General features: G+C 44.7%; 1 protein-coding gene across 1 annotated transcript; it reads left to right on the forward strand.

Annotated features, from left to right (window-relative positions):
- Positions 1-291: 291 nt before the first annotated feature.
- Positions 292-10,342, forward strand: LOC139235330 (zinc finger protein 664-like). Its single transcript, XM_070866474.1, has 2 exons — positions 292-518; positions 9,572-10,342. Exon 2 carries the CDS (start codon positions 9,682-9,684, stop codon positions 10,129-10,131), a length of 450 nt encoding a protein of 149 aa, XP_070722575.1. The 5' UTR covers positions 292-518; positions 9,572-9,681; the 3' UTR covers positions 10,132-10,342.
- Positions 10,343-17,293: the final 6,951 nt, after the last annotated feature.

Here is a 17,293-nt window from a genome sequence, read left to right on the forward strand (position 1 = left end):
AGGCGGAGATAGCCATATTTTTGAGCGATAATGGAGTATAGGGTTCTGGGGAGCGGGCAGAGAAGTGGAGCTGAGTCTATGATCAGACCAGCCATGATCTTATTGAATGGGGAGCAGGCTCGGGGGTCCGGGTGGCCCACTCCTGCTCCAATTTCTCATGGTCTTATGTACCCAGCATGCCCCGCGCGGAAAAATGAGCCGCATCCAGACTAGAGGAGCTCAGTGCGCAGGCGCGGATCTTGGATGTGTTTGGAGCATGCGCGGTGCGTGTAATGGCGGAGGAGACACGGTTTGGACAGGCTCCTCAGAAGTCTCCTTTTCAGCGGGACGGAGCGGAATAATGGACCAGCGGGGAGCCGGGGAGGCTTCATAAACATCCGCTGCCCGCCGCAAGTCCGGAATAATAACCGGAATATCGGCGGTTGCAGCTTCGGGGCTTTCTCCCGGACACAGGCCCAGAATAACGGCGGCCATCTTCGTATAGGAAGGCAGGTTCATCGCTCCGCCATCTTGGTTCAGTGAGTAGCATAGCGCATGCGCTGCTATCTTGGTGTCGGAACCAAGTGAATGATGTCAATGTCTGGAACTGCACCCAACCAGAGTCAGTACCTTCAGGGGAGGGGAACCAGTGAGTGTAGAACTGAACCCAGCCAGAGTCAGTACCTTCAGGGGAGGGGAACCAGTGAGTACAGAACTAAACCCAGCCAGAGTCAGCACCTTCAGGGGAGGGGAACCAATGAGTGTAGAACTGAACCCAGCCAGATTCAGCACCTTCACGGGAGGGGAACCAGTGAGTACAGAACTAAACCCAGCCAGAGTCAGCACCTTCAGGGGAGGAGGGGAACCAGTGAGTGTAGAACTGAACCCAGCCAGAGTCAGCACCTTCAGGGGAGGGGAACCAGTGAGTGTAGAACTGAACCCAGCCAGAGTCAGCACTTTCAGGGGAGGGGAACCAGTGAGTGTAGAACTGAACCCAGCCAGAGCCAGCACTTTCAGGGAAGGAGGTGGAGGGGAGCCAGTGAGTGTCGAACTGAACGCAGCCAAAATTGGTGGTGAAAATTGGGAGTGGAGGGAAAACAGTCTATAACATAAGAACATAAGAAATAGGAGCAGGAATAGGCCATTTGGCCCCTCGAGCCTGCTCTCCATTCAATAAGATCATGGCTGATCTGATCATGGACTCGGCTCCACTTCCCTGCCCGCTCTCCATAACCCTTTATTCTCTTATCATTCAAAAATGTGTCTATCTCCACCTTTAATTATTCAATGACTCAGCTTGCACAGCTCTTTGGGGCAGAGAATTCCAGGGATTTGCCACCCTCAAAGAGGAAATTCCTCCTCATCTCACTTTTAAATGGGCGGCTCCTTATTCTGAGACTATGTCCCCCTAGTTTTAGTTTCCCCTATGAGTGGAAAATCCTCTCTGCATCCATCTTGGCGAGCCCCCTCATTATCATTAAGTTTCAATAAGATAACCTCTCATTTCTTCGAAACTCCAATGTGTATAGGCCCAACCTACTCAACCTATCCTCAGAAGTCAACCCCCCATCTCCGGAATCAACCTCGTGAACCTTCTCTGAACAGCCTTCAATGCAAGTATATCCTTCCTTCAATACGGAGACCAAAACTGTACGCAGTACTCCAGGTGTGGCCTCACCAATACTCTTTACAGTTGCAGCAGGACTTCTCTGCTTTTATACTCTATCCCCCTTGCAATGCAGGCCAACATTCCATTTGCCTTCCTGATTACTTGCCGTACCTGCATACTAACTTTTTGTGTTTCATGCACAAGGCCCCCAAGTCTCTCTGTAATGCAGCTCTTTGCAATTTTTCTCCATTTAAATTATAATTTGCTTTTCTGTTATTTCTGCCAAAGTGGATAACTTCACATTTTCCCACATTATACTCCATCTGCCGAATGTTTGCCCTCTCACTTAACATGTCTATATCCCTTTGCAGATTTTTTGTGTCCTCCGCACAATTTTTGTAACAACAGCAAACTCGGTCCCTTCATCCAAGTCATTAATATGGATTGTAATTAGTTGAAGACCCATCACCGATCCCTGTAGCACCCCACTAGTCATGTTTGCCAACTGGAAAATAACCATTTATCCCGACCCTCTGTTTTCTGTTGGTTTGCCAATCCTCTATCCACGTTAGTACATAACCTCCAACCCTGTGAGCTTTTATCTTGTGCAGTAACCTCTTATGTGGCACCTTATCGAATGCCTTCTGGAAATCCAAATACACCATACCCACTGCTTCCCCCTAATCCACCCTGCTTGTTACATCCTCAAAGTACTCCAGCGAATTTGTCAAACATGATTTCCCTTTCATAAAACCATGTTGAATCTGCTTGATTGAATCATGCTTTTCCAAATGTCCTGCTACTGCTTCCTTAATAATCGACTCCAGCATTTTCCCAATGACAGATGTTAGACTAACTGGTCTCAATTGTCCTGCTTTTTGTCTGCCTCCTTTTTCAAATAGGCACGTTACATTGGCGGCTTTCCAATCTGTTGGGACCGCCCTAGAATCCAGGGAATTTTGGTAGATTACAACCAATGCATTCACTATCTCTGCAGCCACTTCTCTTAAGACCCTAGGATGCAAGCCATCAGGTCCAGGGGACTTGTCTGCCTTTAGTCCTATTATTTTACCTAGTACTACGTCATTAGTGATCGTGATTGTATTGCGTTCCTCCCGATCTCTCGCCTCTCGCTTATCCACTGCTGGGATGTTTTTAGTGTCTTCTACCATGAAGGACTCTTACTATCTGTTTTTATATTTTGTGCTAGTTTTCTTTCATAATCTATCTTCCCTCTCAATCATGTCTGCCACTGCTCATCAACCGTCCCATTCTTTAATCTATTTTCCCAGTCCGCTTTAGCCAACTCTGCCCTCATACCATTGTAGTCTCCTTTATTTCAGCTTGGGACCCTGGTTTGAGAACCAACTTTCTCACCAACCATTTTAGTACGAGATCATTTATTAATCCTGCCTCATTACACAGTACTAGATCTAAGATAGCCTGCTCCCTGGTTGGTTCCACAACATACTGTTCAAGGAAACTATCCCAGATACACTCCATGGACTCCTCCTCAAGGCTACCCTGGCCAATTTGCTTTGTCCAATCAATATGAAGTTTAAAATCACCCATAAATATTGCCGTTCCTTTATTACAAGCCTCCATTATTTCTTGATTTATACTCCGTCCAACAGTGTAGCTACTGTTAGGGGCCTATAGACTCTGCCCACCAGTGACTTTCCCTTTATTATTCCCCATCTCCACCCAAACTGATTCAATATCTTGATCCTCTGAGCAAATATCGTTTCTCACTAACGCACTGATCTAATTCTTTATTAACAGAGCTACCCCACCTCCTTTTCCTTTCTGTCTGTCCTTCCGAATTGTCAAATACCCCTGAATATTTAGTTCCCAGTCCTGGTCACCTTGCAACCACGTCTCTGTAATGGCTATCAGATCGTACCCATTTGTGCCGTCAACTCATCTATTTTGTTACAAATGTTATGTGCATTTCGACAAAGAGCTTTAAATTTGTTATTTTTACCTGTTTTTCCTGCTTTTTTCCTCTGTCCAACAGCACTGACAAACCCCCCCCCCCCCGGACGAGGATATTGGTCCCGGCTCTGTTGAGGTGCAACCCGTCCGGTTTGTACAGGTCCCACCTCTCTCCAGAAGCGGTCCCAATGCATCAGGAATCTAAAGTCCTCACTCCTGCACCATCTCTCCAGCCAGGCATTCATCTGCTCTATCCTCCTATTTCTGTACTCACTAGTTCATGGCGCCAGGAGTCATTCTAAATATTACCCTAGACCATGTCACTGTTTATAATTACACATGACCCAGTCTCGGTTTATATTACATTCGACCCTGCCTCTGTTTATAATACACTAGACCCTGTCCCTGTTTATACTACACTTGACAGTATCCCTGTTTATAAATAGAAGTATAGAGTACAAACGCATGGATATTATGATGAACCTGTACAAAACACTGGTTCGGCCTCAACTGGAGTATTATGCCCAATTGTGGGCAACACACTTTAGGAATAATGTGAAGGCCTTGGTGAGGGTGCAGAAAAGATTTACGAGAATGATTCCAGGGATGAGGGACTTCAGTTACCTTGACAGACTGGAGCAGCTGGGGTTGCAAGGGGGATAGAGTATAAAAGCAGAGAAGTCCTGCAACGACTGTAGGGTATTGGTGAGGCCACACCTGGAGTACTGTGAACAGTTTTGGTCTCTGTATTTAAGGAAGGATATACTTTCATTGGAGGCAGTTCAGAGAAGGTTCATTTGGGTGATTCCTGAGATGAGGGGGTTGACTTATGAAGAAAGGTTGAGTAGTTTGGGCCGATACTCATTGGAGTTCAGAATAATGAGAGGTGATCTTATTGAAACATAAAAGATACTGGAGGGCTTGACAAGGTGGATGCAGAGAGGGTGTTTCCATTCATAGGAGAATCCAGAACTGGGGGCATAGTTTCAGAATAAGGGGTTGCCCATTTAAAACTGAGATGAGGAGGAATTTCTTCTCTGAGGGTTCTAATTCTGTGGAATTCTCTGCCCCAGAAAGCTGTGGAGGCTGGATCATTGAATATATTTAAGGCGGAGATAGACAGATTTTTTGAGCGATATGGGAGTAAAGGTTTATGGGAGCGAGGGGTAAGTGGAGTTGAGTCCAGGATCAGATCAGCCATGATTTTATTGAATGATGGAGCAGGCTCGAGGGGCCAAATGGTCTACTCCCGCTCTTATTTCTTGTGTTCTCCTTAGAGCAGGGAAGATTGAGAGGAAATTTGATAGAGGTGTTCAAAATCATGAGTGGTCGAGAGATACTGTTCCCATTGGCAGAAGGGTCGAGAACCAGAGGACACAGATTTAAGGTGATTGGCAAAAGAACCAAAGGCGACACAAGAAAAAACCTTTTTGCGTAGCGAGTGTTTAATATCTGGATTGCACGGACTGAAAGGGTGGTGGAGGCAGACTCAATTGCGGCTTTCAAAAGGGAGTTGGATAAGTACCTGAAAGAAAAACATTTGCACGGCTGTGGGGTAAGGGCGGGGGAGTGGGACGAGCTGAGGTGCTCTTGCAGAGAGCTGGCACGGGCTCGACGGACCGAATGGTCTTGTTCCGTGCTGTAACCATTCTCTGATTCTATGGTTCTAACTCTCTCATCATCAGCCTCTATTCACCTCCCTCATATGCTGATCTTCAGTGCATCGATACTGGAAACACAGAGCGACCAATCCAGAGCCGCTCTGTATCAGGGAGGGTGCTGGATACGGAAGTCGCTCCCTGGCCTCCTGTGTGCGTCTGTTTGTTGCATCAGTTTGACCTGGAGTGGAGAGGGGGAGAAGCTGCTGGGTTTAACCCCCAGTACCTCTGGGCCCAGTCGGGCCCAACAATTTCCGATGAGAGACTGTCAACAGCGGTGGATTCTCGGGGAGATTAGGTTGTGAAACAGACACTGCCCGCACAATGTAGAAGAGTATTGTTTTCGGAACAAGTATTTCTGTAGGGGCTTTCAATATACAGATTTGTTTTAATCCATTCTTGGGATGTGGATGTCACCAGTCGGGCCAGAATATATTTCCAATTTCCATTTGCCCCTTGACAAGGTGATGGTGGGCCTTCTCGAACCGCTGCAGTCCGTGTGGTGAAGGCCCTCCCACAATGCTGTTAGGTGAGGAGCTCCAGGATTTTCACCCAGTGATGATGCAGGAACGGTGATATATGCCCAAGTCAGGATGGTGTGAGACTTGGAGGGGAACTTGGAGGTGATGGATTTCCCAAGCACCTGCTGCCCTGGTCCATCTGGGTGGGAGAGGTTGTGGGTTTTGGAGGTTCTGTCAAAGTTCTGGTCGAGTTGCAGATGTATACATTCCCTCCCCTTCACCCCGCCCACCCCTCCCTCCTCCCATAGAAGCCAGAGTCTTGTGTCGGCCCAGACCGGGTGGTGAGTTCCTGTCCCTGAAGGACATGTAGGGGGTGGTGGGTGTGTCAGCCTTTTCTAACCTTGATGGTCCGAATCGTCCCACTCCCTGGTTCTCGGGCTTGGAATTATTTAGGAGATGTGATAGATGTAGACAGACAACTGTTTGGTGCAAGAACAAATATTTTATTTAGGAAATAGCACACCACACTAATTACCTGAATAGCATATAACAAAATGTACAGAAAAAGGGGGAAAACATATACGCAACGGGTACAGAGGCTATGCAGTGGAAAATAAACACCTCCCACCACTACACTAACTGAGCTCGGCTCAGAAATTGCAGGGACTATGCTCACCAAAGGATTTCTCCACAGTTTAGACCAGTTGCACACTGCTTTCTCTCTTCAGCAGTTATCATGGGCAACTTTAATCTACATATTGATTGGGCTAACCAAACTGGTAGCAATGTGGTGAAGGAGTATTTCCTGGAGTGTATTAGGGATGGTTTTCTCGACCAATGTATCAAGGACCTAACTAGAGGGCTGGCCATCCGAGACTGGGTGATGTGTTATGAGAAAGGACTAATTATCAATCTTGTTGTGCGAGGCCCCTTGGGGAAGAGTGACCATAATATGGTAGAATTCTTTATTGAGATGGAAAGTGACACAGTTAATTCAGAGACTAGGGTCCTGAACTTAAGGAAAGGTCACTTTGATGGTATGAGACATGAATTGGCTAGAATAGACTGATGAATGATACTTAAAGGGATGATGGTGGATAGGCAATGGCAAACATTTAAAGATCACATGGATGAACTTCAACAATTGTACATCCCTGTCTGGAGTAAAAATAAAACAGGGAAGATGGCTCAACCGTGGCTAACAAGTGAAATTAAGGATAGTGTTAAATCCAAGGAAGGGGCTTATAAATTGGCCAGAAAAAGCAGCAAACCTGAAGACTGGGATAATTTTGCAATAAAGCAGAGGAGGACAAATGGTTTAATTAGGAGGGGGAAAATAGAGTATGAGAGGAAGCTTGCATGCAACATAAGAACTGACTGCAAAAGCTTCTATATATATATGTGAAAGATTAGTGAAAACAAACGTAGGTCCCTTGCAGTCAGATTCAGGTGAATTTATACTGTGTAACAAAGAAATAGTGGACCAGTTAAACAAATACTTTGGTTCTGTCTTCACAAAGGAAGACACAAATAACCTTCCGGAAATACTAGGGGACCGAGGGTCAAGTAAGAAGGAGGAACTGAAGGAAATCCTTATTAGGTGGGAAATTGTGTCAGGGAAATTGATGGGATTGAAGGCCAATGCATCCCCGGGGCTTGATAGTCTGCATCCCAGAGTACTTAAGGAAGTAGCCCTAGAAATAGTGGATGCATTGGTGACCATTTTCCAACAGTCGATCGACTCTGGATCGGTTCCTATTGACTGGAGGGTAGCTAATGTAACACCACTTTTTTAAAAAAGGAGGGAGAGAGAAAATGGGTAATGACAGACTGGTTAGCCTGACATCAGTAGTGGGGAAAATCTTGGAATCAATTATGAAAGATGAAATAGCAGCACATTTGGAAAGCAGTGACGTGATCGGTCCAAGTCAGCGTGGATTTATGAAAGGGAAATCCTGCATGACAAATCTTCTAGAATTTTTTGAGGATGTAACTTGTAGAGTGGACAAGGGAGAACTAGTAGATGTGGTGTATTTGGACTTTCAAAAGGCTTTTGACAAGGTCCCACACAAGAGATTGGTGTGCAAAATTAAAGCACATGGTATTGGGGGTAATGTACTGACGGGGATCGAGAACTGGTTGGCAGACAGAAAGCAGAGAGTCGGGATAAAGGGGTCCTCTTTAGAATGGCAGGCTCAATGCTGGGCCCCAGCTCTTTACAATATACATTAATGATTTGGATGAAGGAATTGAGTGTAATATCTCCAAGTTTGCAGATGACATTAAACTGGGTGGCGGAGTGAACTGAGGAGGACGCTTAGAGCCTGCGTGTTGATTTGGACAGGTTAGGTGAATGGGCAAACACGTGGCAGATGCAGTATAAGGTGAGGTTATTCACTTTCGTGGCAAAAACACGAAGGCAGAATATTATCTGAATGGTGGCATATTAGGAAAAGGGGAGGTGCAGCGAGACCTGGGTGTCATGGTACATCAGTCATTGAAAGTTAGCATGCAGGTTCAGCAGGCGGTGAAAAAGGCAAATGCTTTGTTGGCCTTCATAGCGAGGGGATTTGAGTATAGGGACAGGGAGGTCTTACTGCAGTTGTACAGGGCCGTAGTGCGGCCTCACCTGGAATATTGTGTTCAGTTTTGTTCTCCTAATCTGAGGAAGGACGTTCTTGCTATTGAGGGAGTGTAGCGAAGGTTCACCAGATTGATTCCCAGGATGGCAGGACTGACATTTGAGGAGAAACTAGATTCACTGGGCCTGTATTCACTCGAGTTTAGAAGGATGAGAGGGGTTCTCATAGATATATAGAAAATTCTGACGGGACTGGACAGGTTAGATGCAGGAAGAATGTTCACGATGTTGGGGAAGTCCAGAACTTGGGAACATAGTCCAAGGATAAGGGGTAGGCCATCTAGGACTGAGATGAGGAGAAACTTCTTCACTCAGAGAGTTGTTAACCTGTGGAATTCCCTACCGCAGAGAGTTGTTGATGCCAGTTCATTTGATATATTCAAGGGGAAGTTAGATATGGCCCTTACGGCGAAAGGGATCAAGGGATATGCAGCGAAAGCAGGAAAGGGGTACTGAGGTGAATGATCAGCCATGATCCTGTTGCATGGTGGTGCAGGCTCGAAGGACTGAATGGCCTACTCCTGCACCTACTTTCTATGCCCAAAAGGTACCACAGCCCAAAAGTCACCACCAAGGCCCCCAGTTATACCTGAGTGCACAATTGATTTCTGATGACTGCTTTTGTGCGATGTTGGCAGGCTGATCAACTCTAATGTGATCCCTTTGTGAGATATTTTGGTGGGCTGATTGAGTATTAGCCTGATACAAGATTCCCAAAGGTGTTGATGGGGTTTTCAAATGGTGCCGTTAGAATGTAATCAGGTCTTGATACTGTCCATTGTGTGTTTTGCTGAATCCAGGGTTTTTCTGTATAGCCGTTTTAAGAACTATTAAAATATGTATGTATCTGGGTCCCTGGTAAGTGGGCTTTTGTTAGACTGCTAATGTCTCCCTGGGGCCTGCCTCCCAGGTGGGTTAGCAGCCCTATGCAGACCCAGCATACAATTTAAAATGTCCAAACTCAATCTAAAAGGCCCTAGTTTAGTCCAAAGGCACCTAATAGTGAGATATTTCTGTCCACATTTCTCCTCCAAAAGTCTAACACAGTTCCAATTTAAATTCCAGACACATGTCCATTGAGTAGGGGGTCCCAGAATTTTGTGAATCCTATAGACATTAGTGACCAGTTGGGTTATTACGACAATACAACAGCTTTCATGGTCACTTATTTTCTGCTGATGGGCGCACAAATAGCCAGGTTCATTCAGCTCAATTTCACAACCTGCCTTTGTGTTTTTGTGGGTTCTCTCTCACCCACCCTTTTTCCTGTTTGAAACTCACTTTACAGGGTATTAAAAAGGGGAGGATTTGTCGACCAGAGGCTCAAACCAAACATCACATTAAGATGTGACAGAGTCACTCGATTCATCGGGAACGGAATATCATCGGCCTTTGACCATGGAAGCAAAAAGCACTGTTCACAGCGGGGAGAAACAGTACACGTGCTGTGTGTGTGGACAAGGCTTCAGCCGATTATCCAACCTGGAGAGACACAAGTGCAGTCACACTGGGGAGAAACTGTGTAAATGTGAGGAATGTGGGAAATGTTTCAACTCCCCATCCCAGCTGGAAATACATTGGCGAGTTCACACCGGGGAGAGGCCATTCAGCTGCTCCGAGTGTGAGGAGGGATTCACTCATTCATCTACCCTGCTGAAACACCAGCGAGTTCACACTGGGGAGAGGCTGTTCATCTGCTCTGAGTGCGGGAAGGGATTCACTACATCATCCCACCTGCTGAGACACCAGCGAGTTCACACTGGGGAGAGGCTGTTCATCTGCTCTGAGTGTGGGAAGGGATTCAGTACGTTAGCCCATGTGTTGAGGCACCAGAAAGTTCACAGGTGACTGCAAGGGTGGGATCTGCTGTTAATGCTGCTGTTAATCACATCCCGACTGAACCATGTTCATTCTGACAGTTGGGGTTTGTTTCTGCTGATGTCAATAACTCCAGTAACTGGACTGGAGTTTAATATTTGGGTTATAGACAAATAAATTCGTGTTGCTTTCAACACATTGCTGTAGATTTTTGTCTTTCCCACCTGTGTGTTTATCATCACCTGGCTGGAGCTCAGAGAGGAGACACTGGGGGGGAGGATCATATGGGGAGAAAACTTCAGCCTGGACACAGTCCTTCAAGGTCACACTGAGAGGGGCAAACGGCACTTTGGTCTTTCTCATCTCTCTTCACTGACAGCAAAGTCACTGCGTGGGTTAACCTTGACGTGTAAGGTGCAGATGATATCCACCCAAGGGTGTTTAAAGAGATGGGATGGGTGCTCTGTCAGCCCCTTGCCCATATCTCCAACAGCTCAGTAGAGTCATGGGTTGTTCCCTGAGATTGGAAGGTAGCACATGTAGTTCCCATTTTCCAAATTGGCCACAAGTCAGAGCTCGGGAACTAAAGGCCCATCAACGTGACCTCGATCACTGGGAAGGTGCTAGAAGGGATCCTGAGAGATGCTGTTTTCCATCATGGGGAAAGGGAAGGGGCCATTACAGATACTGAACACGGATTCCGGGAAACATGGTCACGTCTTACAAACTATCTTCAGTTTGTAAAGAAGTTGTTCGGTTGGTAGATGGGGGAATCTGGTTGACATTGTCTACCTCAAGGTGTCAAACTCATTTTCTATGGTGGGCCTGGTCCAGTATCCTGGCACTTGGCTTGGGCCACACTCAGCAAAAGCTATGAAAATAGGAATAAATGAAGATAAACTACATCGGAATTTACATTTAGATTTTATTTACTGCCGCTGCTCCCGATCCCTGGCACATCTTAGCTTGAGCATTCATGATCTGACCCTGCTCAAACCATAAGCACAAGGATATCGGTGCATGGTTCTGCCTGTGACCACAAGACTGTGTCACTGCCACACACAGATACTGTTTCCTTGTCTCACATCTTCATACAAACACCATCATTTCACATCCTCTTTCTACACAATTGCAGCAGACATGAGCAAGGGCATGAGGCTTATTAAAAGACACATTTCATTACAGCAAAGGTTACACTGGGAGAAATGTTCAGTTATTTTCCATTACTGGCAAAATGCCGGACAAACCAGCAGCACACTGGCACCTGAACAGTGTCTCATTGGTCTACAGGCTTTTCTTAAATAGATTTGCTACGTGGATATAAACTTAAACCAGCTTTGCAGGCGTGATGCCCTATTCACACATTGAAGGTGAGAGAGGTGCTGTGGGGAACACACTAAGTCCTGTAGCTGAAAGTGATTAACAGACTGGGTTTTGTGTTTAGTGATCCCGGGCGTGTTACCAATACCAGCAAAGATGAAGCCCATGGAATAAAAGGGACAATGGATACTGTCTCACTGTGAGCGAGTCAGAATGAGAAGCTTTAACAACAGCCGATGTTTCACAAAGGGAGACCTCACCAGACCAAAGGACATTGGTGGCGTTTAATGGGCTGTTTGTGTCACTGGGCTACAGGAGGCTATTTGTGACAGAGGGAAAGCTGGTCACAGCAAACAAACAGTTTACCGGCCTGTCCAGGGCCCACTCTGACCCCCACCTTCTCTCTCTCACTATTGATGGACACTGCTGCAGTAATTGCTCCTCTGACCTTTCCTCTCTTGTCCCTCCTACATCCCTAATACACGGCCCAACACAATCTCCCTCCCCCTACATCCTCACTGTGCTGGAATCCACACCAGTCTCCCCATCTGCTCCTTGTTCTCTCCCTGGATCCTGAAACTACAGCACTCACTGATCCCTCCTGAAGTCTACAGGCTCTAAAACTGAAGCTTGGTGGCCCTCAGTCCCCACTCCTTGATTTACCTCCCCTTCTCTCCTCCTCTTTCCCCCTTGGTTGTGTTCCACACTCTGGGCCCTGGGCCTTGGGCCTTCCCCGGGGACTCGGTATGAACAGGGGGATGTGTGTTGAGACAGGATGTCCCAGCTCTCCACCTTTAAAGGGACATGGAGAGGACCAGCTGGGCTGAATTGCCCTGCTTTATGACATCACTGCAGTGCCGAGCAACCAACCTCCCTGAGCCCTGCTCATTATGGGCTGGGTTGAGCTCAGTGCTGTTTCAGGAAGGGAAACAGGAGCAGGATTCGAGCCGTGTGGAGCCCTGGATTAATGGGGAGAGGTACATGATAAATTTATCTGTATCTGTGTCGGGGAGTGACCGATAGGTTCACTCTGTATCTAACTCGTGCTGTGCCTGACTGGAGAGTGTTTGATGCTGGCATGAGCTGCTCAGCTCGATGAGCACAACATTTGTCCCAAAGATGATCAGATAAACCCATCAGCTTCTCCCCTGGACACAGGTCCTGAAGGACAGGGAGTGTCTCTATTAATTTGGCTGGTGTCCTTGATCAAATTTAAACATCTCACATCTTTTTAAAAATTTGTTCATGGGATGTGGGTGTCACCTCTCACCTCTCATTCTTCTAAACACTGGAGAATATAGGCCTAGTCTACTCAATCTCTCATAGGACAATCCCCCCATCCCAGGAATCAGTCTGATGAACCTTCATTGCACTCCCTCTACAGCAAGTTTATCTTTCCTTAAAAGCACCTGAAGGTAACAATGATGTAATTTACTGTGTTCTGTAAGCATGTGCTATTTTGTTTTATTTTATCTGTTCTGTATTGTGTTTAGTTAATAAAATATTGGTCCGAATTAAATTGGAGTTATTGAAATTAACTAAGCTATGTTTTATTCAAGGTTAATGATGATAGCTTTACGAATGATTTTTGCTGTTTTAACGGATTTTTAATTCCGAAGGAAGTTTTGAAGTTCCAAACTTAAAAAAAGAACCAAGTGTTGATTTAAAACAAACTTCTGTTTCTTCACTTGAGTAGTAACGAATTCAGTCTTCTGTTTATAATCAATTTACAAGTGGAGTATAGTCACAGATGGAGCACGTGTAACCAGGCATGGGTATCTCCACGCTAATGAACAAAGGAAAAAGCTTACATTTATAGACTGTTTTCTTATTAAACTGGAGCCGGCTTTGCCTAATATGGTAGTCTCTGGCTACTACATAATCCAGAGACACAAGTTTACATCAGCAACACATTTAGAAGCATTGTGGCCTGGCTACGGTGATCATAAACCACTAGTTCTGGACTTATCTTATCCAAACAATATTTCTAATCCATTTATTTATGAATATCGAAGCCTGTTTGGTCGCAAAACACCAGCTGTTGCTAAGTGAAATCTGTCTCTCTCTCCCTAATAATACGAACCACATTTTTCCCTCTATCGAATGAATGAAACATAAACCCCTTTCAGAAGCTGAATTAACCAGAGTCCACATGTTAACCTGTCCCACAGGTTTTTTTATGGGTTACATTACCTGTTGACAAAGTGTTTTATATCTTTTTTTGTCTTTACTAATCCTGGTTTCCTCTCAGCGTCCTTCCCTTTTCTTATATTTTCAATGTCCCTTATTGACTTCCTTACAGCATAATGCAATGACCAGAATCCCTGAAGCTATTATCCGTGCTATCACCAATCCCAGCTAGAACAATCTAACTAGATGCTACTTTCCACCATTCCTGATTCTCATGTCTCGGGATTGCCCGTTCTGTCTCTCTCTTCCTCTATATGATTTGCACTGTGTGTTTCTGGGATGTCCTAATTCGCTGAATTATGAGCTTTAAAGCCAGAAACAGGGAGAATATAGTGTCCAATATGTGGAATGACTCGAATGGCTTCATCCTCCAGAGGCAGTCTCATCTGCAGATAAGTTGCGTTATGATGATGTACCAGAACCAATGTTTAGCACCGATACATGTGTTCCTCGGTGGAATCAAGCTAAAGTGATGTTCTAGTATGGGGCATCGGGTTGAACCCATAGTCATATACGTGACAGTAGTAGTCACACAATACTGTCCTTTTCCTTTATACACTGTATTAGTTTGGCCTTCGCCCCATTTATTTATTTCAATCTGGCATTCTGGAGATCCTTTGTTGAGGGTGAACCCACAAGCTGGAACATCTACAAACCCATGTTGTCCCTTTCAGAGTACAACACTGCATATCTGGTGCTATCCAAGTTCCTCCCCTCTCAATCAGATATCTTGGATATTCCTCATACTGTTTATGGATCGGACCTAACTCAGTCTTCCACCCTTGCAAACGATTCTACCCTATACACTGGCCAAGGTTTCGTTTCATTTCCATTTTTCCTCAGCAAAGGCAAGATCAATCCCACTGGTCTAATATCTTCACTTCTTTCTCCTTCCCTGGGGGTCAAAATCCCCATTCCTATTGGCTGCATCACATCAAAGCCTATGACTTGGTTCCCCTAAACCATTTTCTCAGTTGTCCTTCATGAATAAACAAAGGGATTTGATTACTCTCTCTCTTGTCCAGTCCCTTCTGTACCACATTCATCATAAATGTCACAGAGGCTACACACAATACCACCAGTAAGACACATCGTGTTCCCATTCACTTTCTATATCTATTCTGTTTACTCCTGCTAACCTTGCTGTGGCTCCTATTCTGAGCTATCCTGTCAGCTCTCATTTTCCTTGTGATTTAAACTGATTCTCCTTGTGTTCCCCATCTTCCTCATCCCTTGGTTCCTGTTTTCTATTCTTTACTAACACATCCTTTACTAATTCTCTTCCCATTTTATCTATTAACTGTGAATATCTCCCTTCACATAATCTAGTTGATAGATTCAAGCTCATGTTTAAAACTTTTGATTTCAATGAACAATTTAAAAACACACATTGTTATATAATACATTTCCTGATTGTTACTTCTAGTCCATTAAAATGTGAGTTCTTTCACTGGATCGGACAGGTCGAGTTATTTTTGTGAGGTGGGATGTCATTTTATTTAAGTCCCACATATGATGATCACTATCAGCATTTGTACTTGGCAAACCAATAGTTAACATTACTGATCAACATACAACATTTCTTACTTTAAAATAATCTGCTATCATTATCTTTTAAGTTTGTATTGAAGTATTTGATAATGTTCTTGAATTACTTATTGCCCTGGAGTGATACTAACTCTTTAAGTGAACACTATTAATTTAATGTTTGGGGTCAGGATGTGTCCCAACCCACCTGGTTCAGGGGAGACTTCCTGGTCTCCCAATCTTCCCAAGGAGCACGCTTTAGGGTTCTTTCTCCATTACCACCAAAATTATGCTTTTGAGGGTCTATACCTCGGTTTATCACAGATTCCAAAACTAACCCTTTTGAGGTCCTCTGTTTCCTACTGGAGATCGCCTCTCACTTGGATCCATGTTTTGTTATGGAGCCTGTGAGGTCTGGCCTCCTTATCTCCCACCTTCAGCTTGTAGCTGATCTGTACACAGCCATGGCCACCTTGTCCAGACAGAGACAGGCTGACTTTTTTTGTTTTTAGCCGCTCTACAAGCTTTCTTTGTTCAGTACTTAGTGGAGGCCTTGAAACTGACGACCATTCCAGCTGTAAGGAAATCCTAATTTGGTCAGCATTCTCGCTACTGTTAATTCTAATGCCTCTGACAGGTAGCAGTGTGTTTAACTCTATCCGGATTATTTCAAAGTCAGTTTCTCTATGGAGATTGTGTCACGGCCTTGATGGTTTAAAATGTGTTCTCACTCTCCTGAGCCACATTAGCCATTTCATGTTGTGCTGTTGTCGATAACTGAGCTTGCCTGAGACTCGTTCACACACACGCAGTGGTATCCTAGAATCATGCTACATGTGACATCTGATCCAAGCCATTTGAGGTGATCTTATCAAAAGATCGTGGGGTGTCTGAAGATCTTTGCTCATCTCCCTCTGCATGGTCCCGATGTCTCGGGTAGTGGCCAGGCGATCAAATTCAGTTTTCTTATTGTTCAGTATAGGCAATGACACAAACATCTCAGAGAAATATTAGCAATTTCCTACACTTCCCTGACTTTAACAAGAATTTACATTAACACCAGATTGTACCCAGGTGATTTATGACAATTCGCACAGGAACAATGAGTTAAGAAACATTTCTATTTGGAGGTGTAACTTTCCTGTTTTCCTCACTCATTTCCTCTCATTACATTTTATACAGTGTTCACCATTTCATTCATGAGCCCGGAGGAACTTTACTGTCGAATACAATATTATCATACTGTCTTTAAACATCGATCAAACATTCCCACTTGGTCCAAGTTTTGACCCAGTTTCTTTGTTTAATTTAATTTAACCGAACTTCTTCTTGGACCTTTTATTCTCCAAAATATGCCAGAGAGCAATTCAGTCTCCAAGAGGAAGGATGTTAGTTACCTTTAGCATAACAGTCGCCCCCAAAACTTATTTCTGAATACATAGTTTGGACAGAACCACAGAGACGGGACTTTTTCAAAAATAAAACTTAATTATCTCAATTTTCAGCTAAATTTTCCTTCCCATGTGTTTTGACCAGCGAAGCTTAGCAATAAAATCAGTTTTAATTTCACAAACAAATTATGCCCAGACTTTGTCATTTTACAAAGAAGACAAAAGTAACAATTGCGTTTGGATGCAGGTCATTTATCTTCCCCTTCGAGCAGTGTGACTTGGACAATAGGATAACATCAGATATACGACACAGAAACAGGCCATTTGGCCCAACCAGTCCATGCCGGCGTTTATGCTCCACTCGAGCCTCCTCCCTTCTTTCCTCATCTAACTATATCCACATAACCCTCTATTCCCTTCTCCCTCATATACTTGTCTAGCCTCCCCTTAAATGCATCGATACTATTCACTTCAACCACTCCCTGTGGCAGTGAGTTCCACATTCTCACCACTCTCTGGGCAGAGGTTTCTTCTGAATTCCCTATTTGATTTCTTGGTGACTATCTTATGTTGATGCCCTTAATTATGCTGGTCCCCACAAGTGGAAACACTGTGTCTACTCTATCAAAACCTTTCATCATTTTAAAGACATTAGGTCACCCCTCAGCCTTCTTTTTTCAAGAGAAAAGAGACCTGGCCTGTCCATCCTTTCCCGATAGGTATACGCTCGCCTTTCTGGCATCATCCTTGTAAATCTTCTCTGC

The sequence above is a fragment of the Pristiophorus japonicus genome, chromosome 23 (genome assembly GCF_044704955.1).
Source record: "Pristiophorus japonicus isolate sPriJap1 chromosome 23, sPriJap1.hap1, whole genome shotgun sequence".
Lineage (NCBI taxonomy): Eukaryota > Metazoa > Chordata > Chondrichthyes > Pristiophoridae > Pristiophorus > Pristiophorus japonicus.

What these genes read in the sequence shown, in the direction of transcription:
- LOC139235330 (XM_070866474.1), top strand. Translation starts at nt 9,682, where the DNA reads ATGGAAGCAAAAAGCACTGTTCACAGCGGGGAGAAACAGTACACGTGC.